The sequence below is a fragment of the Mchenga conophoros genome, linkage group LG11 (genome assembly GCF_057382185.1).
Source record: "Mchenga conophoros isolate Kocher_MC1m ecotype Shallow Benthic linkage group LG11, M_conophoros_male_GT1.1, whole genome shotgun sequence".
Lineage (NCBI taxonomy): Eukaryota > Metazoa > Chordata > Actinopteri > Cichliformes > Cichlidae > Mchenga > Mchenga conophoros.
In genome coordinates, this window is record NC_140536.1 from 20,447,556 (window position 1) to 20,474,003 (window position 26,448).

Below are 26,448 nucleotides of genomic sequence, written 5' to 3' on the forward strand. Positions count from 1 at the left end.
CACTAGTTCTGGCTTAAAAACTCAGCCATAATGTAATATTACTTCAATAACAAGTGAGAAAGTGTTTGGGGACACGCTGTGGAGTTAACACATCAAAATGGATTTGATTTATTTAAAACTCAAAAGCCTTCTACTCATTACACCCTTGGTGCTAAGCTCTCCAGAGCCATGATTTCCTTACCACATAAGCTGCTGCTCAGACCAGTTCTGGAGAGAAGAGTCGCTGTCAGTTTCTAATTCAGCAGGCAATCCATTTGCATTTTCACACCACTCTCCAAGCCACTGACTAACTGACTGACGGAAGACCCCCTTTCAATTATTCACCCAGACAGAGCTGACTGCAGCCGTCAGTGATATGGGATTGTGAACCAGTATGAAGACCAATAATATTAATACCCTGAAGCCTCAAACCTGCACATTAAAACTACCTCTGTTTATTTGTTTGTATTAATGCATTAATGCTTTCCAAAGTGAAAGCATGAAGCACGCTCTTTAATGCACTTAATGTTAGGCTGGCTAGCAGTATGCTCTGCATGAAATTGCAAATCGGCTAACTTTTCTTCTTTTGGGGAAGAGGCAGATTAAACAGCCTGTTTAACTGGGAGATAACAAGCTAGTCATTTGGCCTGTGAGAACACGCCAAGTTTATTCTAGTTCAAAGGGCACACTGTGCATACACGTTTTACTCTACTGTAGGTGCTCGGTTACTAGGAAAACACCTTGTGGTCCCTTCTACTAGCAATGCTGGGAAGTGTCCCACCTGAGAGGAGCTGAGATGATAATGAGACATTAGGCAGCAGAGAGGGATCTCCTCTGAAGAGGAGGAGGTGGGCAGTGAACCAACTGCTGTATCATGTGTCAGTGGCTGATCAAGAGTACCTAGCATTCAGTTTATGGTCACATAAGTGGAAAGCTTCCGTTACAGATGAGACAAAGGCCAGGTGGTTCAGACAGTTTAACTGCCACTAAGACCAAGAGAAAGAGCCTGGATGCAGCCAGGTGACAGCATGCATCTCCGGTGACATTCAAAAGTGTGCAATGTTACATAAGGTCACAGATAAAAATGTGTTATAACACAGTTTTCTAGTCTTTAAGGCCAATTTAAAACAATTATCTCTGGCTCAACAGCCATAACTGAAGTTTGGCAACTCCCTCATTAGGAAAGGTTAAAAATGTTTTAGTATACACAAATATGGGGCATGACAAAGCACATCTTTTAGATCGTAGATGCAGGAAGAGGATGCCGCTCCTAAAATATGCCGAGGTCAGTTTGGGGTCAGTTGTTGACCAAGACCGGGGGGTGGAAGGCCAGGCCAGAGTTCACCCTCTGCCACAAGCCACACTGGATTTGAAGTCTTCTATAATGCAGAGACTCATCTTCAGCAGCTGTCCCCACATCTGACTGATGAGTTTGCGCTGAGATCTCTCCTCATCACCCGGCAGAGCTGTGTTATGGACAGGTCAGTATTTAACCTGTGAATACAGCCTGGTATGACTGGCGATTTTCAATGAAACCATTTCAACTGTGACGCATGTTTAGGCAAATTAACTGCAGGGCGGACAAAAAGAAAAACTCCCTGGTTACGGTTAAACGCCTTCGGCTGAAGAAAGCCCCACATCCCGATGTTTCATTTCACCGACGCTAGCTAATAATATTACGTTTCTCAGGAAACGCGACTCCTACGACTACCGTGAAGCACCAAACGAATCAGTAAGGACAGAATAAATTACCTGTAGTTCCGATTTCCATTCATGAGGTCAATGCCCGGTTCACTTCCCGGATCACAGTTGTCAAACGTTTGGGACTCTTCCTCCGTTCAATCCGGTGTCTCCTTCGGCTGTGCACCGCCTCTGCAGCGCTGAGTGGCCGAGGGTCCTGGTCTCTCTGTGTCCTGTCAAAGGAGAGGGGGGGGGGGGCCTCCGGCACGGTCACTTCGCCGGCCGAGGGTCTTCAGAGTCTCCACAAACCGCCGTTTGCACTCGGTCAACGTATCCAATCGGATTTCACTGCCACGGCGAAAGCTGCTGGCTGCTCAACGCGGCGCTGTGGCAGTGAAAACCTGCTAGTTAGCCAAGTTAACTCACTAGCCAGGCTCGAGTGGGGGGGGGGGGGGACAGTGGTTTGAGGAGCTGTCAGGATATCATCACAGCGGGGTCACGGAGTCCAAATGAATCCCTACCGATATCTGATCATTAAAAGAGACGTCATAAATTCGTATCTACAGCAAAGCTAATGTCGGGAAAGCAACCCTAATTAGCTAGCTGACTAGCTAGGCTGTCGGAGAGTTGGAATTCTGTCAGACGACGGCTACTTTTCCTGCGTTAAAAACAGCTGCTGATACGGGCCCTTCTCCCGAGGGCCGTACACCCACGACGTCGTCCTCCGTAGTATGCGTTCAGCTGCCAAAAGTAAAGCTGTCAACAGCGCGATGTATGCGCCGATAAGTGTCACGATCTCCAGTCTGGTTGACAGATCAACTCTGCAAGGCTTCGGCAAGCCAGCTAAATATGGTGAAGTTGCCTTTCTGACACCGACAGGAAGAGGTGGGCCCGTGTCACCAGACGTCAGACCGCCAGCTCCGCCCTCACCCAAAGGTAACCCCACCTTTTGAATGAATTACAGTTTGAGACTTAGGAGGTGCATTTTTTTCTTCATCCACCCATGCATTAATATCTAAGAATCATTAGTTAAGGTGGATTTCAGGATGCTATGAGAGTAAGCCTTGATAAATCCCATGACTTACTTTTCAGACAAAGCTGTATTAAACGCACACTAAAATCAAACAAAAAACGCAACAAGAGTAATAAAAAACAATTTTATTTTCTTTAAAAAATAACCCTCCCCAACAGAGTTCCCATACTATCACATACAGAGCCAAAATAATATGCTTCCACGTCCTTTCATTCAAATCTATTGGGAAGTGCTATGACAAGGACTGTTCTTGATCAGTGGCTTCAATATTGCTTAGTCAGACCATGAGGCTGCGTGGAGGGGGAACGGACTCTCCCGTGTCCACATGATACATTTCCAGGGTGACTGCCATTTCGTCTCCCCCCTTTGCAAGGTGCTTTGTGGCTTCAGTGAGTGAAGAACTGCATCTGGTTTCAGTGGTGTTGGGGAAATGCCCCCAGGTTGATATTTTTCCTTTCTTTCTTTCTTTCTTTTTTTTTTTAAAACGCAGAATGAGGGGCAGAAGACTGGCCCCGACTGTGAAAAGCCCCTCAACTGCTGGGCCAAAATACATAACAGGTTAATATTATATATTCATATATACAAATCACCGTGGACACAATGAAGGATCAGTAAAACGGTGTACAAAGGCATTTTGATTATGCAAGTTCATAAACATGATTTAAAAATCAAACTCATCTGATCTCTTATCTTTTGATCCCTTTCGACTCAAAAGGGGGTCTGACCATCAGACAAGATTTGAGGCGCTTAAAGGGCAACTGAGGTGGAATTTTGGGACCGTCTCCACAGTGCCCTCTTGAGGATACACTCTGACACTAGTCACAATATTCATAATAATAATGACAAAGGAAAAAAGCAGTCTTTATAACCATTACACAATCGAGGCAAAACGACTGACAGGCAGTGGTGAGCGCGAGGCTCCTACCTCTAAGAAAACCAAAGTAAGGTGGCTCAGAATATCCAGTCATAAAAAATAATTACATGCATTTTTCTTCCATAAATCCAGAAAGTGACTAGATGTAAAGGCAGGGCATGTTAAATAGTCGTGATAGAGGCCCACCCTGTCAAATGTAGCAATCCCCTAACTGTGCTGCCCACGCACACAGAGCACCAATAGGGATTGGCTAACACAACATAGGGGATTGGGGCAGGGGATGCTGCAGGTGTGTTATGCGACGAGTGAGAACAGACGGCAAGGATAAAAGGTGATGGCGGAAAGGTTGATGAGTTTGGCTTAACGTGGGAATGGGGGGAACAAGTGCATTTGATCAGCTATGTCTCTGCATGCTGAGAAGGAGACTGAGAGCGCAGGCATGTGTGTGCTTCTGTTGTAAATGCCTGCAGAGGGGAAGAGCTCTGTGTAAAAGCGGGACAGGCGCAGGATAGGTTGGTACAGTTAGGCAAAGAAAAGCACGGGTGGATGCGTGGAGCGCGCCGCTTGGCGCCATTTCCACTGATACACGTTGGAATGTGCAGACGGATCGGAGCAAGGTCAGTTGCTGAAGGCGACTTCAGCTTTGCAGCACTTAAGTGATCATAGACTATATTTGCCTGCTTTTAACTCTACAGAATAGTGTTGACCTTGCCTATTGCCTTTGTTCTGAAAGCTACGAAAGTGTGGGTGTGAAACGTTCAAATGTAGAGTGTAAAGTCTCGCCCAAGGCTAGTTTCACCATTTTGAAGTAAAATAAAATAAAAGTAAAGTTTAAAAAGTGCCTCGTAAATTCTAAAAGAGCGATGTATAGAGAAATAAAAGATTATCTTCCTGTTTGAGTGCCCCCTTTCCATAGGGTGGCATCACTTTTGGCTGGTTAACAATGCTGGTTTAGGTGCATGGGGTGCAAGTATATTAGATACACACTATGCAAATGGTCCCTCTACTGTTACGCTAAACTTGCCTCTAAAGGCGAAATCTCTAAGGGACTGGCCAACCAGGACAGAGTGTGTGGCAGGACTCCTGTCCTGGATCTACAATATGCTACACCTGCTCTTTCTTTGTCTGCTATAATATAAAGACCAGAGGGCTAGCCTTGCATGTACTAACAAACTCTTTATGTGCAGGACTGGTGGCACCTACATGCTAACACTAAGTGCTAATGTACCATACCCCGGACTCCTCAAGGCTGTTTAAAAAAAACAGTTTTCAAAAACATTAAAAAACATGAATGTAGTTCATGATAACATTAAAATGATACATGTAAGTGTGCGTGCCCAGTACCACCTCTAATGAGGATCCCATCTAACAAGGGGCTTGCAATACTGGCATCCGGCATTTGGATGGGTAGAGGCAGCATCGTGGTGGCAGTTAAAAAAGTTTTTAGGATTTCTTTTCTCCTTTTTATCGCCTAGTTTTCTATTTTTCTCCCATCCGTATTGCATACTTACATACATAGGAGTGTGAAGGTAGCATACAATACAATTACATAATACCCATGATTTAAAAATTCAACTTAAAAAGATCAATAGTCCCGGTAAAGTAAAAATAACAGTAATATTCATAACCTTTTGAGTGCATGAGGCTGCAGAGTCTACCTGTGTTTTACAGGAGAGGGGATTTGTGTTTCTTGGATTTGAGTGACTGATTGCTGTGAAGTATGTGTAGTGGGCAATTGTAGGGAGTAAGGGATGGGGATGAGGTGGTGCCGGTGGGCCGTTTGCCCACTCAGGTAGAAATGAGGTGGGAGGGAACGATGGCGGCGATGGTTGGTGACGCTCAGGCGAAGTACATGGTCCTCAGAGTGTCATGATGAATCTGAACAGCCTTAGCCAACGCCTGGGGATCCCGACCGTTACTCTGACCGGACACATGGCTGCCCTCTCCACTGCAGAGAGACAAGAGGGTGATGAGAGAGCGAGCAAAGATGAGTTACACATTTCATGTCTTGATAAGAATAAAATTGGCAGCAGCAGCAGACCAACAGCCCCACTTGCTGCTGGTCGTAGGAGTTGTCAGTGACAAACTGTAGACAGTATAAAAGATGTATGTAAAAACTGTGATGTCAATCACTGGTTAGCGAAGTCCTGTTATCTTGGTGTTTTGAAACTGAGCATGACTAGGGAGGGATGGACTTGACTGTGAATGACTTGTGATTGACAAATCATTAGCCAGTGCACACACCCTGGATAATCGTTAATTCTGCCTCTAAGAATGGCCATAATTTACAAAATTAACTTCAGTTTGACCTGAAACTACCAACTGTGAAAGTCAAGAAAGTGCTTACTGAGGCCACAGAGGGAGCAAGCTTACCAACCCCCCAACAAACATCAACCAACCAAGAATAAAGACATGCGTAGTCTATCTTTCGTAGCCACACTGACCTGTCATGTTCTTTGTCTACCAGATGGTAGCGGGCACGGAAGGCCACGAGACGAGCATAGTAGGCTGGGGCAGGGATGGAGACTGAGCGGGTACAGCGCACGTAAGTGTGGCACAACTGGTAGGTTAGAATCTGCAACTCATCAGCTGTGAAGCGATTGTCGTCCCATAAGACGTAATAATGAGACGGCCGGCTGGTACCCTGAGGACCGAGGAGAAAAGGGCAATTAAAATAACAATAATTTTTTTGTGTAAAATAACTGCAAGGTTAAAAGAAGTCAAACAGATTTGTTCTTATTATATTATAATAGAGATTTCTATGGAACAATAAAATATCTATTATAAATACCTGTATTCCTGCATGACTACATAGGTAGAAGTCAAACTCGAAGGGATGAGTGATGCTGGTGTCCACTGTAGTCCCTGCAGGAATGTTCCCACTCTTCCCAATCTGTCCAAAGATAACACAAGGAAAAAAACAGGTAAGCAAGTATGAAAACTTAGTCGGAAACAGAAAAACTGAAGGGAAAACAAAGAAAGTTTACCCTTTCAGATTTATCAGCACAGAAGAGGCGTGTGTGGTGACGTTTCTGCACCACGATGTAGGTGATACCAGGCTGATAGTCCTTTTCCAACTTTATGCACGCATCTCTGATGGCCAGCAGCTCGTAGTGGAGAATCTGTGTGTAACAGTTAGCACTCAGATTAAAACATGTTAAAATGGATTTTGGTGGCATTGTGTCATTAAGATCGCAACGTCCCACCTACCTGAGGCAACTGTCCCTCAGGAACACCGTCTCTGTAGAAAATGATCCTGGTGGGCTTGAAGCGGGTCGACTTGTAGAACTGAATCAGCAGTTCGCGCACCATGTAAGATAAATCTTCAATGATTTCCTGCCTGGGTCTCTGGACGCGCACTGTGGCACAGTATCTGCTGGGATGGGCATCCATACTGCCTACCACCTATTAGAGGGAGCAGGAAACATTGAAAAAGGAATTTAACATGATACTGTGTGGATCACTGATTTCACTCTTAATATGACTTGCAACAAACGAGCATTAGGTTATTGAGCCCCTTGACTAAAGTCATCTCTCAAATAAATACACCTTTTGTCACTGAACATTCTTCATGACTTTTTACTTTATGAAAATCTGTGCAGTAGTTGAAGTATTGATTCACAGACATGAGTCATTTTTTGTCGTGTGCATATTTGAGCATTAGCATCCCCTAAAGGCTGCAGCTGGGAAGTGTGCGAGGCTCAACGTCAACCTTTTATTTTCCTTCCCTCAAATCCTTACACGATACCACAATGACCATTTCTCACCAGTTTTCTTCTCAGCTCGTACTGTTAACGCAGACCTGCTTTCCTCTCCTGTCCTCGTGACTCAGTTATTCGTCATAATTGCTAGGCAACAACACAGCCAACCATAGGCGAGCTGAGGTCAAGGGCGGACGAGAGCTGACGTCATTTCCTTTTGAATGTGAGTCAGTGATGAGCCATTTGTTTCCCTTTATACCTCACTAATTCCTCTCGCACTCCTCCTTTTTTCTCTTCACTCGGCCTCGTGTGCTGTGCGTCAAAGTCCAAACAAAGCGTCATATCGGCGCTATGTGCTTTTGATGAAATGGGCTGTGCATACAGGTGGAGTTTGAAGCAAACGGTACTATGAGAGAACCATTGAATGAAACCCTGCATCACCATAGCCCTATCAAACAGCCAAAACATAACTGAATAAGCCTGTTTGTGTCACAGCCATCTCAAAGTGTTCATCTGTTAAAGATCAAAAACAGCAGTCGGCTGAAATCCAGAAAATAAAAAATGAAATTTGAGAACAGAGCATGTGCACGCTTATTTCATTACACCACTTTATAGCACTCACATCGCTCATTATAGAAAAATAGGGTTACTTTAAACACCTAGTTTTGTTACCTAAGCATTGCACCTATGGCAGCTGATGCACCATCTGGACTTCCTTTTTTAACATTGCAAATCCCCGCTGACTGAGTTACACTTCTGACACATCGAGCAAACATGAGAAAAAGTACCTCGAAGCCCGCTGCTATTGCATATTGTTTCAATAAAAACTTTTTTTCAACCCACAAACCGTGAGAACATGTGCCTGAAAAGACTTGACTTTACTAAAGCCACAAAACAAACCTCAGAAGGGCTCCTCAAATTAAATTACAATATAGTGAAATGTTATTACAGATTTTCTTTTGTCCAATGATGTAAAAACTAGTTAGCTTTAAGCTCTTCTATTCTGAACCTACTACCTAATGTTGAGGTATTCTTCTCTTACCAGCATTAATGAGCACAGTGGCCATCGAGTCCCACTGTCACCAAGCAACCACAAACGTGCGTTTTTTTTTTCCCTGTGGCATCTCGGGGTCATTTGCATTATTTACATGCCCTTGCTATTTTTGATTTGCCTAAAAAAAAGGAGTGTCGAAGCCAACAAAGCAGCTGGATTGCCATCACATCCCAGAGAAACATTTTTACATTTTTTTATGACTTTTAGCTACTAGAGTACTTAGCAACTACTGTACAGTCAATATATATGGTACAAGGTAACCAGTGGCTTTAAGAATAATAAAGACCAAGTATAAATCCATTTGTTATCTAAAGGTCTTTGTCCTTAAATGCAGGTATATAGTGTTAATTAATGCCAATTAATTCTGTGTATGACTTTGACTTGTTGCTACATCTACACCAAATGACAACCAATGCTATAGTTTAAACCTAGAACATTTCTTATCGGCTTAATTAGAAAGTCTATTTTTTCTCCAAACAAAAACTAGTGCTTCATTATACTTATTCACATTTTTAAATAACTCAAATGTCTTTTCATCAAGTAAGCAACTTTAGCCAGTAACAATGAAAAAGGCTGTTCACAAGTTACCAGAGCCAAAAGCACACCAGTATTGCCCACCCATGGGTTTAACCTGCACGCCTAGATTTGAAAAGTGGCCAGGCTTTGTGACACACCGTGGTTGCACATTCCCTTCCTTTTCCTGAGATTGTATTTAAAATCATCTAGTGTCGTTTAATGAAGGCGTAATCTCCGAGACTTACAGCAGTAATGGAGGGCTTCTTGCCATCTCCAGCCGGGGGGTGTGTGACATCTGCTCCCAGGAAGATAACCGGCTGCTGAAACACTGCTGACCTGAGACAGCAAATGGAGGAGGTGATGCAAATTACACACACTCATAAAGGCAGTGAAGGGCTGCTGTTGGTGAGTCATATTACTGAAACGTATTCAAACGATCACCATGTCATCCAGCAGGATTTTGATAGAAAACTCAAGTCTACTACCACTGTCAGCGCTTTACACCTATGTGTCAGCATCACTCATCACCTAACTCAAGATACTATAAATATGTGCAACTAATTAAAAACGGGTCAAACAGAAGCTCACCGTTGGTGAGGCACCAGGATATTGTTGATCCCTCCCAGCTTCACATTGATTTTGAGGCAGAGGTTGGACAGAGTCTGCGGCGACGTCTTCACCACATTCTTAACCTGGACACATTGCGTGGCCATGCCGAGGAGGGTGTCACCCACACGCTTTACCTCCGCTAAAGGAAAAAGTTTGGAAATTACTCACACGACAAAACAAAAACAAAACATGATTCTAGTTTATTGGGAGCTTTTTAATACTATCATTTGACCAAATGCTTCAGGAGTTTTTTGACTACTTTGAGCAACAGTATTTCATTTGTTTTGAGAAAATTATGGCAAACCACATGTATCAAATACAAGTTACCATAGACAGGAGTTTTTCCTGGCAGGATGACGATGATGAGCTGAAGTCCAGAGTATGTGTTTTTCAGGTGTCTGAACATGGGCTCCACGCTGTCCGCTCCCTGGGCATATTTACAGAAGCATGGCTGGCCCTGAATTGGCATCCCAGCATCCTTTGAGATTTTACGAAGCTGGTCTGTGAAGTTCCTGAAATGAACAAACAGATGAGCGTATAAAGCATCTCCGAGATAACGTTTTTAACTTATTATTTTCTGTCTTTGGGATATTACATATAGGAGGAATAAACAACATAAGAGAAGGATTGTTTTTCTTCTGTGCAAAAGCTCATTTAAAAATAACTAACCTTATGAAAGAAACAGCCATGAGCAGAAATTATTTAATCCCCCTCCCCTTCGACAAAATCATCTGCTTGTGCTCATTAGTACTTACTTGAGCACCTCTTCTCTGCACTGTTTCTGGGGGGCAAAGCAGGCAATAGCCCACACTTTGATCTCAATGCCATTATAAAACTGCTTCCCTCTCATGTCCCACACTCCCTGGTTGGGTGTAGCTATGGCACGGTTCTGTAAAAAAGAAAGGACCGGGAGAGACAGTTTAAGCCAAATCAGGTCACATTTATAGCAAAAGTACAGAGAGATGACAAATTAAAGCAAAAACAGAGTTTCCAAGGTCAAGAGCTTAGTGTGTCTACTAACAAACTAACAGTCAGTTACAGAAATTCACTCATTTTCCTCAGTCTGTGATCGACATGTCAAAACGAGTCTCTTCCTGTGTGAGCGCCACTTGAAGCATGACTGGAGATAAAGGATACTATTCTTCCAAAAGTGGAAAGCCCTGTCTCAGAAATTCTCAAAATCCTGCATCGGTATTCAGTTGGGAAATGGGATATGATCCACATAGACTAATAAACATCAAATAATTCAATCACTCCTTGTGCTCTACCCATCTACCCTATAATCATCAAAGAGATCACTCTAATCTGCGCCTCTTTATAGGATAAAAGCGATCACTCTTTGTATTGATTTGCAGTAAACCCTTCATCCAAACCATATAAGCAAATCACACAGAGATCACAAAAGAGCCACCACATGCCCTCACCAAAGGAGTCAAGCTTTCAAACTTGTCTTTTAATCTGTCAACACTCTGCTCTGTGTGAAACACACACAACTAAATGGCTGCATTCTTGACAACATAAAAGTCGATATGTTCAGGTTGACGAATGAACCGTGCCTTACCCGTCCTCCGTACTGCAGAATAGGGGCTGGCAATACTCTGCCCATCACCTCGGCCATGTCATCCTTCACCTTGATCCCAAACTCCTGAATGTACGGGTCCAGGTTGAAGTTGGCATTCTTCATCTGTAGAGAGTAAAGGACTTGTATTATATCTCACCGTCTCCACCTTGTACTATAAATCAGTCATTTCAAAATGATGCACGGCCTCCATCAAACACTTCCCTCTGCAACTCACCAGTCTGCTGATCTCTTCTTGCCTGTCCGGTGCGGAGCGAGCTGTGGCTTTAATCATAGTTGAGGTCTGATTATCTGTCAGTTTCTTGATGCATCGTTGACCGGCTACAATATTACACACCTGGAATGAATACATTCAGTCATTAATGTGTAAACATTGGCTGTCCCAATGAAAGAAGGTTTTTAGTCTGTGTGCATGGTTGTGTTATCTTTTAATACCCTCTATGTCGATATATATATCGATACACCTCAGACGGCCAAGCTATTTAAGGGCCTAAAATGATAGGCCATTTAACGTAATGTGAAAGCTTTACATTTTATACAGTAACACTTTTTTATGTCTCCAGTTGTGTTTATGATCCATCTACTGTTTTCTTTATCGAAGACAGATACCATTGTTATACAAAAAGGAGCTCGTGTCCATTAATGACCCATGACCTGTTTGCCTTGCTACTCTGGGCATTAAGTAAATGCCTCAAGGCCTCTGCAGCAGTAAATCTTACTACTTCAGCAGAACTAGCCGTGGTCTATTGCCAAATGTGACATTTTATTGATTAGAAGTGCAAAATTACAATAAAATCAAGCCCACATTAATAGTAAAAAACACACATCTATTTCAAGACTCAAAGATGATCCCACTCAGTCACTTGAAGGTTAAATGAAGGTATGTCGGCAGATTTTTGAGTACATAAACATAACATGTATTCTGATATTGATGTATTTGCCAATATTCTTTACATATGTACACGTGGGCAGTTTGTTGGGATTCTATTAAAAACCCCAATAAAAAAGTTTTGGAGGAATACCAGTTATTAATACACACAAATACAGACAGAGACATGATGAGCTAGTGTTGATAAACCGATATTCTGGTCATCCTCTACTTTAAATGGTAAACTTTTGGCATCATAGTTGAAACATCACTGAACACTTCCTCACCTCCAGAGGCAGGTAGGTGTGTTTCTGCTCCTGCCCCACCTGTAGACAGGGTAGGTGGGGGTATTTGAGCTGCAAGTTGTACTTCTGCTTGAAGTACTGAGCCACTGTACATTCTACTGTCTGCCCGCTTTCAAGCTGAAGGGGAAACCTGGTACAGAAAAAATGAGAACATGAGCATCATGTCAGTGTCATCACCCGATCGCTCTTCATTTGCAGGTTTTGTCTGTTTCTGTCTGTTATTTCTGACCAAACCTGAAAAGGTGCACTCACTGTCAAAAACAGTAAGAGATTTCCCATTTAAGCTACTTGATTACGTTCATAATAAACAGAGGAAAGAATAGCAGGTTTTTCTTATTCTAAAGAAAAACACTCCTCTTTCAAACATGATTAAAAATCATTATTTCAGCATTAAAAAAATGTTTCAACGAAATACTAGAAATACATGTTTATGCATAAGGAGGGACTTTTTTACCATTATCATAGAGCATTTCTACAATAGGAACTTTACAGATGAACAAGAACCTTCTGTAAACCTGGAAGGAACATTTACCTACATTTAAGCTAAAGAACTAAGATTAATTTAGCTCCTCTAGAACCGTTTTAATTGCTTTCCAAACAAGCAAGGACAAATTTTGGTGATTGGTCCAACATGTGATTGCTGCATTTGTACAACTTCAGCAAAATTAAGCAAAAGTACTTTCTTCCAGTGACATCAATATAAGGATGAATACCTAATATTTTCTAATGTATTACTCTAATAGGATAAAATAAAATAGCAAGACGCTGTCAAGTTGGGAAATAAATTTGTGTATTTTTTATGCCAAAAACAAAAGCAAAGTCTTACGTTTGGTGGCTGGCAGGACGTCTGGTAACATTGCATACACGATACTTTCTTTTCATTTGGCCACAATGGGTCACCTCCACCTTCAGGCCTGCCGACAGTAAGCGGGGCAACACAAATATTAAATAAAAGTGTCGGAAAGGAAGAGCTTAATGTGTGACCTGCTGTGATGAATTGCTTGGAGATGGTGGCACTGCCAACAAAGATAGGAGGCCGAGCCGAAGGTGGCAGATGTTAAGATTTTATCTGGGAGTGACCAGGAATGATAGAATTACAAATGAGTACATCAGAAGGACAGCTCATGTTAAGCAGTTTGATGAAAAAAGGCTGAGAGGAAAGACTGAGATGGCTTGGACATGTGCAGAAGAGGGATGGATTTACTGAGACAAGAGTGTTGAAGATGGAGCTGCAGGGAAGGAGGACATTCAGAGGGTTGGTGAGATGGAGGTTGGAAGAAGAAGAGGAAGACAACCAAGATACACAGAAGAGCATCTTTGAATGTCAAAGCATGAAGCAGATGGCCTGTAATGGGATGATATAGTAGATGGGCCTGGTTTCTTGTTCTTAGCTACTCCTGTCAGTTAAGAACAGGAAAACGAGGCGACAGTTCATACAGGGTCACCAACATTGGACAGACAATAGAAGACTGCAAAAACATTGCCTCGTCTAATGAGCTTTAACAACATTGTCAGCAACATTTAGATAGATGTCAAATTCTGATTTGACATAAACAACATGTAAACATGGATCTATCCTGCCTTTATCAACGATTCAGGCTGGTGTAATGGTGTGGGGAATATTTTAGCACAATTTGGTCCTTTAGTACTAAATTGTGCTAAATTTAGTCTCCTTGAACATTTTACTGACCATGTCCATCTCTGTATGACCACAGTGTACCCATCTGCTTGTGTGTATTCAGCAAGTCTATACTTCAAATGCATAGAAGTATCAAAGTACTTTCTAGAGTGTGAATGTGTGTGTGAATGGGTGGGTGACTGGATGTGTAAAGCGCTTTGGGGTCTTTAGGGACTAGTAAAAGCGCTATTCAAATACAGGCCATTTACCATTTACTTTCATTATTTCTTCGGAAGGTACTTCCACACTTTTCAGTAGCCCACCTTTAATTTCCTTGGTGAAGCGGACCCTTTGTGAGTCAGTGAGGGTTTTGGGTTGCTCATCAATGTTGCGAATGTCCAAAACCTCACACATGAACTCAATTACAGGCTGGGCTTTGTAGAAAGCCGTGGCAGACACTAGAGGGAGACAGAGAGCAGAAATAAGTCAGAAGAAAGTACCAAAAAACAGGTTCTTATTAAAATCTGTAACTTTCAGAAGACTGCCACTTTTTCTTCACAGCTAAATGAGTGTTACAAACAGCCATAGAAACAAAAGCAGCAGTGTAAATTTATAACTTAACTTTTGTAAGATACTCATGGCTCATCTTTTCTCACAGAACAAGTTTTTCTTTTCAAAATACCCCCCCACCCCCCCACCCTCCATGTTTCTGCCTAGTCACACAATGTCGGTAAAACCCACTGAGATCACTGGCTGACTACACACTCTGGTGAGCCTGTGTTCAGTGACTCACCATCAATGTTAAGCATCATCTTCCACATGGCGGGACGCACTGATTGGTGGAAGCCAAACCAAACTTCCCTTCCCCCACCAAGTGGGTGGTAGTATCCTTCAGGTGGGGAGAAAAATGATCGGCCCACTGGTGTGTACCTAATCAGAAGGGGTGAAGAGGTGGAAATCAATGTTCTGATTCAGGGCACGACCGCAGCATGAGTTCATGTCTAGTGATGTGGATGTTTCAGAACAGGTCACCTCAAGAAAAGCAGAAAACTTGCAACACCCAAACAAGAGGTTTAAGGAAAAAGGCTATTTTTCTTTGGATACTATATCTCTGATCTAATATCTGTGGCTTCATGACTTCCTTTTGAGCACTTTCAGGTTAAGTCTTCAAGCCAGTTATCATTATTACTTTGCTTAGCATTGTTCAGTGGACACTTTCACACAGGTGTCAACTAACACATGTCTTTTATTTAGTAATTCTGATGCCTGGAGCGATGATGATCTGATGCTTGTGGAGGGAAGGACTCAGTAAGCACCGCTAAGCTGTAAAGTTAGAATATCACAAAAAAATAATGTGAAAAAAACCCCTGTAATTTTACTAAATGTTTTCAGGATGCACAAAACTCTTAGAGATAGCTGATTATCTGTGTGAACAGACTGTTTGACAGACTGTAAATACTGGTGTGTGTTGTTATGAACCTATAAGAGAAACTTTGATATACTCGACCTCATAGAGGCCAGGTGACGCATGGCCACATCCAGGGCTTGAACTGAGTCAAGGGGGACCTGCAGTCGGCCACTGACTAGAGTCTCCTGCAGCAGGCGCCATGACACCTTGGCCAGCCAACGGATGGACACCTTGAAGATTCGATCCTTTCCCTCGCCAGGAATCGTCACCTCAAAATCTACCTGAGAGAGAGAGAGAGAGCAAAAGGTAAAGAACAAATGAAATAAAGACACACCTGTAGCAACAAAATGAAATCCTCAAGCTCTGCAGTAAACTGTAGCCCTTTTCAGGTACTGCAGAATATATTATTGGAAGCTGACATTTCACTAACCCTGCGCTTGTATGGTTTACATTTCTTTGCATAGTTTTTGCATGTCTCCATACCTGTAGGTGTGACTGTATGTTGTATGTTGTATGTAAGTTTACTTTCTAGGCAATAGCTGGAGACACAATTCCTCACACCTGTATGGAAAGTATAAAAATATACAAAGCAGTTTGGTAGCTGGGCTGTCTGTATCCAGAAGTGCAAAATCCTAAATTTCTCTAAATAACACATTACAGTGTTAAAAAGTGAGTGAAAAAAAATGCTGGACTATGTTTGGGGAAGGAGCAGTGACTTCCTGTCTTATTACCACAGACGAGATCCAGAGATGCTTTTGGAAAGATGTTTTTCCTATTGCCCGTCAGGGGCAGTCAGGTGATCTGACCCTATTCTTTACACATCAGATATCTTCTAATTCATTTACTTAAGGCAACCAAGCACATTTCCTAATCAAATAGATCCTTTAAGTATAGAAAATAACATGACTAATTACAACAAATACACACATATTAAATGCTTTGCTGTTTTATAGAAACTTTTAACCTCTCAGGTAATCAAGCCAGGGTCATGCCCACGGACAGATGAGGAGGAATCGAACCACTAACCCTGCTATTAGTGGACAACCTATCCTGCTTTACCACGGCATCTTTTTACCGTCATTCAAATATTTGCTTTCCTGTTAAAAAACTCAATATATCACAGCTGAACAGGGCTTAGGAGAGACTTCACTGAGTGACTGTGTAACACAAAAAAACACTCCAAACATTTACCTTCTCACTCCCAATAGGAAGTGCTAGCACTGTGTAGATGTTCTTCTTGCCATCGTACACCGGCTTCCTGTCACCAAAGAGCTGGGGCTTGAAGTGCTGCACCATGTACTCCACCACCTCTCTGTAAGCAGCAACACATGCAAACATGACATGAGATTAATGTGCAATAAAGCCAGAGCAAATCCCCCTCTGCCAGTTAAACCTCTTCCCTCATCAGGATGCTGCTTTTGTCACGAGGAGGTGCAGTTATTGAGATATTGATATAGAGTAGGCAGGATACAGCTGGTGAGTTCAATATCTGGTGGTCACAGGGGGAGAAGCAAGGACAAAGAGCATGGGTGCAGGTGGTGGTGGGGGGGCTATCTTTGAATGCATGGTGCCTTGACCTTCACTCAAGTGTGGGGGATGAGGAGGTCTTTCTAAAAGGAAAGGTCGAAGGGCTTGACCCTTGCATGCCTTCTTGGACCCTTTGTGTTTGAGCTCCATTTCCTTCTGATTCTAAAAGATCCTCTCTTAATATCAGAGGAGATGGTACTAGAACACTCAGTGCTCAGGGATCCTCATTTAGAGTTTGGATTTTCTGAGGATCTACCACTAATAAAAAAAAATACCAATTTGCTTCATTTATTTCTGTTTATGGCCATGACCTTGTTAAATTGAAGGACAACAAAGCTCAAGGGCTCTCTTTCCGGGTTCCGCAGACGGCCTGTGCTGAGGATTTTAACAAAATTTCATTTGTGTAATCAAACATTTTATGAGGGTACTATTATGTTTTAGCAGACAGAAGTAAAAACTATCAATGTATTTTAGGTTTGAGATCACCAAAGTTCCTATTAGGAGACATACAAAATTAATTCATATGTATGAGACTGTACTTAGGTGAACCTTTGATGCTTTTTCTTATTTTTCTGTCATATGTATTGTTAGTGTAGTGGCTGATCATATTAATCGTGGCTAAAGTTTCAAATAATACATTTGGTGTATGTAATTATGAGTCAAAAGCAAAGATTTGAGGCTGCTCTAAATATTCAATTCAGTGGGGGTTTTTCTAGTCTGGGCACCGTGTGACATCAGTGAGAGGGGATATCTTAATATGGTCATGTCCGGCACACAGCTGTGGCTGTGATCAAAGAAGCCCCACCCACCTGCTGCAAGGGGCCTGCCAATCAAAAGAAAGGTGGCTTAAAGGGATGGAGGCCTTAAAAGGAGAGTTGCAAAAATATTTTTTTCTCAGTCAGATAGATGGAGGCTTATTATGAGGAAAACATGGTGACTCAGTGGTTAGTGTTACCCTGCAGAGGCGTTTAGCTTCACAACCCAGGAAAGACTCCTGCATGTGGAGTGTTTCCAGTCTGACAACATAAGTAAGTCACCGCTAAATAGTGAACTTCATAAACTGAGTTAGTACCAAATAACTCGAACCTTTACCAAAATCATTTTCTTTTATTTTGTAGTTGCTGGGATCTGTGCAGTGGCTCGCTGAGACCCATGGGTAACACCTGGGTTGATTGCTCACCTGTGTACGTTTATCGCCCTGACAAGTCAACCACTCTTCCTTATCCGGGTCATTAATTTTTTTTGGTCAACTTAGAAGGCTACATATTTAACTATTTGTTCTTATGTATATTTATTTTTTGTGTAGGTCATATCTCCTCTCTTTGAGGAACAAGGTAAAGACCTAGCAGAAGACGGCTGCAGAGTTTATAGAGAATCACAATTCTCTTAGGAGCCAAAAATTGGATTGGACAGGGTTTTTTTTCCCCCATCATATACCTGCTGACTGGTAATGCTAGAGGTGCCAGTTTTCATATAAATGTTGATGATTCATCTGACTATAAAAAGTGGAAGAACAGCTCTATCTGATTGGAGATGGGAACAATTGGTTTATCCCTGTAGCTTCTGCTTATCTGCCAGTCCTCCCATGATTTCTTGAAACTACTACAAAGCTTTATTGTTGCTGTGAAAGGTGCTAGTTACATGTACAAATGGGCATTTTCAAGCTCTCTGTACCTTGCATTTCTGTAATGCAGACTTGCATGCACAACCCAGGAAGTCTAGTAATCCATGTATTCATCATTGGTAGGAGAAAGTGAAAGTCCTTTTTATGAAGCTTCTAGCACTGAACTTTACTCCCTTTTCCTGTCTTTATGTTGCTGAAATGCTTCACTCAAACTTCTCCTAATTCTATCATTCATTTTAAATGCTAACAGTGATCATAAAGCACTATACTAACTAGACAAGATGAAAGGCACGAGTGTAGAGATGACTTGGTGAAGTCTGCCACACAACCATTCTAGTTCAAAGTTCAACACACCTCTGAAAACAACAACAACAATGCTGTCACAGTTTAACACAGAAAACCTTTTATAGAGTGGGTGTGTGATGGCTGCATGTGAAGCCACATGAATTCACGCACCAGTACTTGGACAACATATTTTACATGTGATATGCATTGAAATACAAACAGATAAATGATGACACAATCTTTGATTTTGCATAACTTCTGTTTATTTAGACTTTTTTGAAGCTATGTTGATTTCCCCTTTGGGGTTATGGTAGGAAAGGCACCTGGTGTTAAATCAAACATACCTGTGACTTCAGCACTCCTAAATACAGGAAGTGCAACCTGGAACGTGCAATGTCCCAACGTCCCTGTTCTCTAAGCTGGTATAATCAGTCAGCATACAAGTTTCCCTTTGTCAAGTCAGTGCAGTTGGGCTTTGCTTTTATTTAGTTGGTTTGATGTTATGTTTGTTACTTTCTGATCACAAGTAGCTTAGTACTCCACAGGTGACCTCTTTAGAGGCTGATGTAACAATGGAGTGAATTTGTTTTTCAGTCTAGAAATTGTTGGCATTTACAGCCATATATTTGATTGAGGCTTTAAACCAGCCCCTGATGTATGACTCCACATTAAGACAACTGTGGAAAGTGAAGGTCAATCCCATCTTGTTGACAGCCAGCACAAAGTCAGACAGATGACACCATCTGAGGATGGTATAAAAAGCAGAGATTGCTATGCAACGTGAACCCCCCCCCAAAAAACAGGCCTTTGTGAAAAGAATGAAGTCACCTGGATCAAACATAATGAAACATATGTGTACTGTGACATTTTTCTTTGCAGAGACAAGACAGACCGTTCACAGGAAGCAGCTCTTTGCTGAGCCATGGAAAGTTTGCAAGGTAGAAAGAGCACACTTCTCTCCTCAACTTTGAAATATATATATATTTTTATGTACACTTTATTTCTTGGATTAAAGTAATGAATGTGACAAATCACATTAGTTTTGTTATAACTAAAAACAGGGCCAGTAAAAACATGGACAGGGACTACAGGTTTCATGAAAAATACTAAAGCATACAAATACTTTGTAAGTAAACTAAGTTACTCCAATTTAAATAGGTGTTATACAGGTGATATTCTTCCAATGTTTGCATCAATCATTTGGCTTTAAGCTGCATCAGGAGGCACAACATTCAGCTCAAGCAAGTTGATTTCAGTTTTGATTCAACCATCTGTCCAGTCACCAGCAGGTAAAGAAGGTAAAGCTACTGCAGGAAGGAAAATTGTCTTCTGCCTAATATAAAACTGAAACCCATCCAGGGAAGACGGTAAATTATATATTTTACTCAGTTTTACACAGATGCATTACTTTTTGTGCTCTTCATGTTCCTCAGAGTTGTAGTTAAAATGACTTACATAGCAGCACAACCTCCTGTTAATGTATGTGCTGTCAGTTATATAAATATCTGACACATGCAAACAGGTACAATTTTTTTAACTTGATATCTATTTATATGCACCACAACTCCATACTGATTTTTCTCACATAAGGTGATGTTAAAATTAAAAGAGCGTTGCTTTGGCAACACTTTATTATTTTTCCAATACAAGAACCCCAAATTAATCATCGTAAATAGATGTTGCAAAGAAATACATTTTTCATGCTTCAAGTAGCTGTTATCGCTGCCTCTTCAAAGACAACACACACATTACTGGTTGGTGGCTGTTGGGCTTTCATTATCCAATTACCACACAGGAGGCAATTCAGCTACTTGATGACTTCTTCAATGCAAACCCACTGTTACAAATTAGTAACTTTGTTATTTGCTTATAACAAATGAGAACTGACAAGTGCTGATCTTTTCCATTAATGTGAGACATCAAAGAAAAGAAATGCAGAGAAATATTGTGACTGAAATATGTTACCTGTTGACTCGTCGTGGGCACTTGTCAGGCTTAATGTCCACCTCATAGTGATAGACATCCATCTTTGGGATCTCCACTTCGAAGTAGTTGGCCAGCAGCCTGATGGGCTTGCCCACGGTACCCATGCCTGGCCGGCGAGGGGCATGGAACACCTGCTGCAGGGGTGGGGGGAAGACCCCCATGGGCACTGGACAGATACAACATAGGCAGCCACAGACAAAGACAGGTAACAGGGAAAAATGTGGTTCAGAGCAAAAAGGGTTTGAAGTTGGAAAAGTGCACAAATACAAAGCAACACACAGGAAAAAACCAAAGGTAAAGCAAAGAATCAACGGTTGTGAGGGGGTGGCAAAGGAAGCAGTGGTGAACAGCAGAGGACAGGGCAAGGAGGGCATGAGCCAGGAAGGAAGCGTAGGCAGGGGAAAGGAGAACACCACAAGAGTCACTCGCAGGGACAGGAAGGCCGGTAGAGGGAAGATAGTTAAAAAAAAATAAACAAGGAAGATATTAAAAGGCAGATTGTGCATTTGGGGGCAGCAAAGAAAGAGACACAGAAGTATGTACAGCAAGGTGTGATCGAACATTAACAACAGTAAGAGCAGCCACATGAGGTCATATATGGGGTGTGGGTGGGGGGGTTAAGAGAAAAGGGAATAGGGAGAAAGGGAGAAAAACATGAATAAATTAGTAAATATTTCCTTAAGTAAAAGAAAATATGATTAATTTTAATTTAATTTTGCTGTTCACCAGTTATCACGAAATCACGTTGTCTGATCACATGGTTACCATGCAAATTATGAACTATGATAATCAATTAGATGGATCAGAGTCATCCAGCTTCTTTATGTTTAAGATTTTTTTTAGCTGAATTCTGTATTGTAAAAATCTGTATTTTGGGGGTTTGGGTTCGTCTAAATTTTTCAGAAGCATCCCTGTGAACTAGGGCTGCCACGATTTGTCGACTAGTCACGATTACGTCGACTATCAAAATCGTCGACGACTGATTTAATAGTCGACGCGTCGTTTGAAGCTTTGTAAGATCCCAAAAGACGCAGGAATAAGTAGCAGGATTTAAGAGTGTAATAACGGACTGAAACAGAAGATGGCAGCACTGCATGTACAAGGATGCCAGCTGCCGTTAAACCCCGAAGAAGAAGAAGAAGCAGCAGCTGTGTCCCAGAATTCATAGCTGGGACACAGTTTCTCAGTTTCCAACAATGGCGGCAGCTAGTTAGTTTTAATACTCTTATTATTCTTTCTGGGTCACAAAATAAACGTTTAACATATTTTCAGCCGAGAATGTAGCTGTGTAAACCTCAAATATCGGCTCAGTTTATCAGGACACCACATATTTTCAAAAGCGCTCCGACGTTTTCAGAGACGTCTGTTACCCACTAGCTCGATAGCTAGCCGGGGGCTAGGTCACTAGCGCGGTGAGAACACCGGACTCCCGGCAAATTGTTTTCAAACCCACCGCCGTCTTTCGCTACTCAGGTTAAATATATATGAGTCACTTAGATAAATTAAAAATGTTGTTGTTTGGCTTTTTTTTTTTTTTTTTTAGTATTTTATTTGTTCCTGAGTAAATCGGTTTGGCTGAGATTAAAGTTATAGTTTTTACACAGCTGAATAAACGTCAAGCAGACAGCTGATTATCAGAAGTGTGAGATGCTGGAGAATATACTCCGTTGTCCTGTTATATTTTAGATAGCAAGGAGTTTATTAAACTTCACCGAAACAATCTGCAAATTTCATTAAAATTGAATAAACTATCATCTTGTCTTTATTTTTAGTTAGCACCTTAAAAGCTTAAAGCTGTAAGCTAATGATAGTTATATAAGAGCAGATGCTGCTGGTGCAATAAGCTGTAGTTTTACGTCCAGTGGATGATGATCTGATTAGTCGACTAATCGCATAAATAATCGGTGACTAGTCGACTATCAAAATAATCGTTTGTGGCAGCCCTACTGTGAACACACATTTGATGCTATATGCATATCATTTAATAAAAGTACTAAATTGGGGGAAAAAGAGATTAATTATGTGACTAAAATGATTAGTGTAGCAAGGGGGAAATAAACAGCAGCTATTTTGAGAATCAATGATTTTAGACATTCTGCAAGAAAAAAAAATAGTGAAAAATGTCAATTATTCTTAGCTTCCAGTTTTCTATTTGCATATTTTATCTGCTTCTTCTTCTATAATAAGAGAATAAAAGAAATTTCTATAAGCATGTCTGTCTGTTCTTCACTCACTACATCTACTACACACATAGATCACATTTATTAACATCAGTTACACACTACCCAGGAGGGCACTGCACTTATAGTAAGATTTGAACCAATACACCCAGCATCTTAATGGTCGTGGGTTTTACTTTCAAAATAAAACTACTGCCTGTGTGCAAGAGACACTTCACATGTCCAGTTTCCTTTCGAGTTGGTTAAGTTTAGCTCCAGCTTGTATATTCTAGGCCTGAAGCAGTCTTTTTAACAGTATACATTATGCCCATACTAGTTTCAAAGTTAAAGTCTCATCAAGTCAGGAGGTCTAACATAGAGGGGGTCCTAAACTGGGTGCTTGCTGTGACTCCTGCCTGAGAGGGGCCCACTGCCTTAACCTCTGGGTCCCCAGAGAACAGCCCTCCTTCACCAAAACAAAGACCCCAGCTGCCCTGCGCCTCCATCTCGCAGACACAAATTCACGGGTGTACGACAGAGGGAGCGCCCTTGCTACGATGAGCACACTCATACACACAAACACAGGGGGCCCCCCTGTACATTCCCAGCCTCACCATGGAGACACCAAGGCAACACAGTATTGTCATGGATATCAGGGGACCCGTGTATGTGTATGGCTGTTGGAGGAGATGAGAAGAGGCAGGGTGCTGCTGTGGTCATGCTGAAGAGACCTTGGCCTTTGTGGTCCTGAACTGAGCATGTTCCCACATCATGGCAAGGCGTCGGCATCCTCAACTGGAAAAGCTCTGCTTTAAATAGCCACTCCATCACATGTTCACTATTCAGAACATGCTAAACGAATCGGAAGAGTAATGGCCATAAAACACTGTTTTCTCTTCTTAGCGGGTATATGACAGATTAAAGTAAAAATCATTGTATCTTAGACCATCAGAACTTTTATACATCACTGGATTGGTTTAACAAGATTAGTGAAGGGATTAGACGTCTTTCATTCAAAATATATTCCCTTTAATGATTGTGGTGGAGCAATGTCTAACACTTCAAACACAGGTCTGACGTAGGTGTTCAATTTGGGGTTCAGTGAGATCTGGTGACTGCAAGTAAAAATCTCAGGATATGATTCACATCAGTTTTACACTAAACTATCCAGTGAGCCCTTGTGCTCTACGGAAGGTAGGTACTGTCATCCTGGAAGAGATCACTGTCGTCAAGACAGTGATTAACAGATTAAGATGATATCTTAGAAGAAATCAATATTGATTTTCAATGTCTCACAAACCATGCCAGCAGCACAACTGTACCACGTAATATCCTCAGTGTAGGGGGTCAAGTATTCTGGTTTTTCCTTTAATCTGTCACCTATCCGTGTGTGTGTGTGTGTGTTCATGTGAATATCAAAGTGTAGAATCACAAGTCCCTAAAACACATCTGACAAGCACTGTAAACACAGACACCAGACATGTGGTGCCCGCACGTACTTTATGTGCAAGAAAGCATGTACGCGTGTGAATGCGTGAGTGTCTATACCATGTTTTGATTGTTGCGCACGCACACACAATGACACACACTTCGCCCTCGTGCCAGTGAAGGCAGATGGTGAGAAGCGGAGCCAGCCCTCTCACATATCCCAACACAATAGCAGTCTTTCCCGGGCGGTAAGACTTAAAGCGGAGCTTTGGCGCTGCATCACAACATGAAGACACTCGCTACTTGAATCCTTTACAATGACGTAATATGCAATAACATCAAGTCACATGGGAATGACTATTTTAAAGTCATACCTGGGATAACACGTTGTTGTTGTGTGTTTCGTTTTGGCTTCCTTTGTGGGACAACAAATAAAACAAATAAAGGATCTCAATGTGAACTTTTTAAACAACTCCACATTAAGTTTGCTGGTAATGGCAAAGATGTGTGGCTGGTGATGCTATACAAATACACACAAAAAAAGTTAAAAAACTAGAGAACAATTAGGCTCCAAAAATACAAGATACTGGCTTATAAGCTAAATTATAAGCCAAGTACACAAATTACAAGAAAGATTCATTTAGGCATCACTTGTGTTGGCCAAATCAGTTGTGTGTCTCCAAGTATTTGGCTGTTGACAGTGAGCCAAATGTAACCAAAAAAATCTTTCAAAATAGAAAACTGAATCATCACACTTGAAACACAAAAGGAGACGTTGAAATAAGGGGCCTCTAGAGAGCCCCCCCGCATCCTAAGAAATTAAAACAGGCCTATTCAACTAATTTCAAGGTTCAGGATCTGAAATGATGATGTGATTTTACCATCAGGGCCTGCTTTGCATAAACACAAGCCTGAAGATATCCAAAGAAGATTCAGGGATCGTTAACGAGTTCATGTCAAAACATTTTGCATCAATTAAAAATACAAGTCTTTATAAAAGCCATGCCTTCAACAAATTTAAGACATTCATGGCATGGTTGCATTATTAATGCCGGGCACTCAAGACGTTCCACAGTAAACAGACTTTAGACCTGGGCATAAAGTCAAGTCCAGTGAGTGCTTTAATTGCAGGTCTCCACACCTCAGTATCAAACAAGAAAACTACCAAATGAAGCCCATCTCTGATCTGACTGGCACTGTCTGCAGATACAGAATCAAACCGCAACACATAAATATAATGCTCTGCATGCTTCTCTCAGTCTAAACGCAGATTATGTCATCTCGAACAGGAAGAGGAGATAAGCCTTTTTCCCTCCTTCTTATTTCACATAGATAAATAATTCAGTTATCGCTGCAGATGGTAGGCCCGAGGTTGTCGTTAATGTGTGCATTTAAGGACACTGTGCTAAACTCTCTCTTGACAACCTTAACTATATTAGCAAACGTAACCTGTCAGTGAAAGGGAGGCTGGTCTGTTCCGTGGGGCGTGCGGGTGCAGCCAGCTGCTGCTGCTGCTTGAAGGCGGGCTTCACCTCGTCCCTCCTCACCAAGATTCCCACGACCTCCCTGCCCCCGCGCATGGCTGTGGATATTGTCAGACTCCAAAAAGGCTCATTTGCAGCTATAAATCTGGACAAATAATAACGCTTTCTATGGAGTGCAGTGCATGCAGACAGCAAGACAGCTCCTCTCCATCTCACACCCTCTCTTCTCTAAACGTTCGATGCAACAGAGAGGCTTGACACCAAGCATCCTCGTACATCCCCCCCCCCGATGCTAAGGCCAAGCTACAGTGTCTAGTTTTATCAGCTGCAGTTTGGCCCGCAGTATAGACCCGGATTGGTTGCATTTAAAACCACTTAAGTAAAAATAAACCTACCAGCGCCAGACGGTCCCGGCTCCATCCCATTCACTTAGCCGCGCGGGTACAAGCTAGCTAGTCCGGGGGGTGCTGTGGCCAAACCGCCGGCCCCCTTCAGGCTGGAAGCGTCTCAGACTTCCAGCCCCCTCCTCTCGGCGTGCAGTCTTCTCCTTTCTCGGTGTACCCCCGCCCCCTGCCCCTACCAGACACCCCCCCAGACCCGTAGAGGAGTTAAGGCTAACGCCGATAGCTGCCAGTTGCTCGTCTGCCCGTTGACCCTATAGCCAGTAACGGCGCAGCTGCAGGGCGATGCCGTCCTATTTCAAACCACTCTTCCTCGGCGGCGCAGCGGGA

At 42.1% G+C, this 26,448-nt stretch overlaps 2 protein-coding genes across 4 annotated transcripts in view; both read right to left on the minus strand.

The window, feature by feature from the left end:
* Positions 1–2,707, minus strand: part of ago3a (argonaute RISC catalytic component 3a) — a 39,145-nt gene extending 36,438 nt beyond the window's left edge. For both annotated transcript variants that reach the window (XM_085291409.1, XM_085291407.1), the window contains exon 1: positions 1,732–2,707. In XM_085291409.1, coding sequence (XP_085147535.1) covers positions 1,732–1,750 — 19 coding nt within the window. In that variant the 5' untranslated portion in view covers positions 1,751–2,707. The remainder of the gene's footprint in view (positions 1–1,731) is intronic.
* A 96-nt stretch (positions 2,708–2,803) lies between these two features.
* ago1 (argonaute RISC component 1) lies at positions 2,804–26,262 on the minus strand. 2 transcript variants are annotated; one of them, XM_085291406.1, is made up of 19 exons: positions 26,113–26,262; positions 20,626–20,812; positions 16,416–16,536; positions 15,324–15,505; positions 14,610–14,746; positions 14,140–14,274; positions 13,025–13,112; positions 12,181–12,328; positions 11,243–11,362; positions 11,008–11,130; positions 10,202–10,335; positions 9,774–9,958; positions 9,426–9,585; positions 9,083–9,173; positions 6,777–6,971; positions 6,554–6,688; positions 6,358–6,459; positions 6,011–6,210; positions 2,804–5,514 (listed from the first exon to the last, which is right to left on the minus strand). In XM_085291406.1, the coding sequence occupies exons 1-19, from the start codon at positions 26,135–26,137 to the stop codon at positions 5,406–5,408; spliced, it is 2,577 nt and encodes an 858-aa protein (XP_085147532.1). In that variant the 5' UTR covers positions 26,138–26,262; the 3' UTR covers positions 2,804–5,405. The 2 variants fall into 2 exon arrangements, with proteins under 2 accessions (XP_085147532.1, XP_085147531.1); XM_085291405.1 differs by lacking the exon at positions 26,113–26,262 and having other exon boundaries at positions 20,626–26,075.
* Between the last annotated feature and the right edge of the window lie 186 nt (positions 26,263–26,448).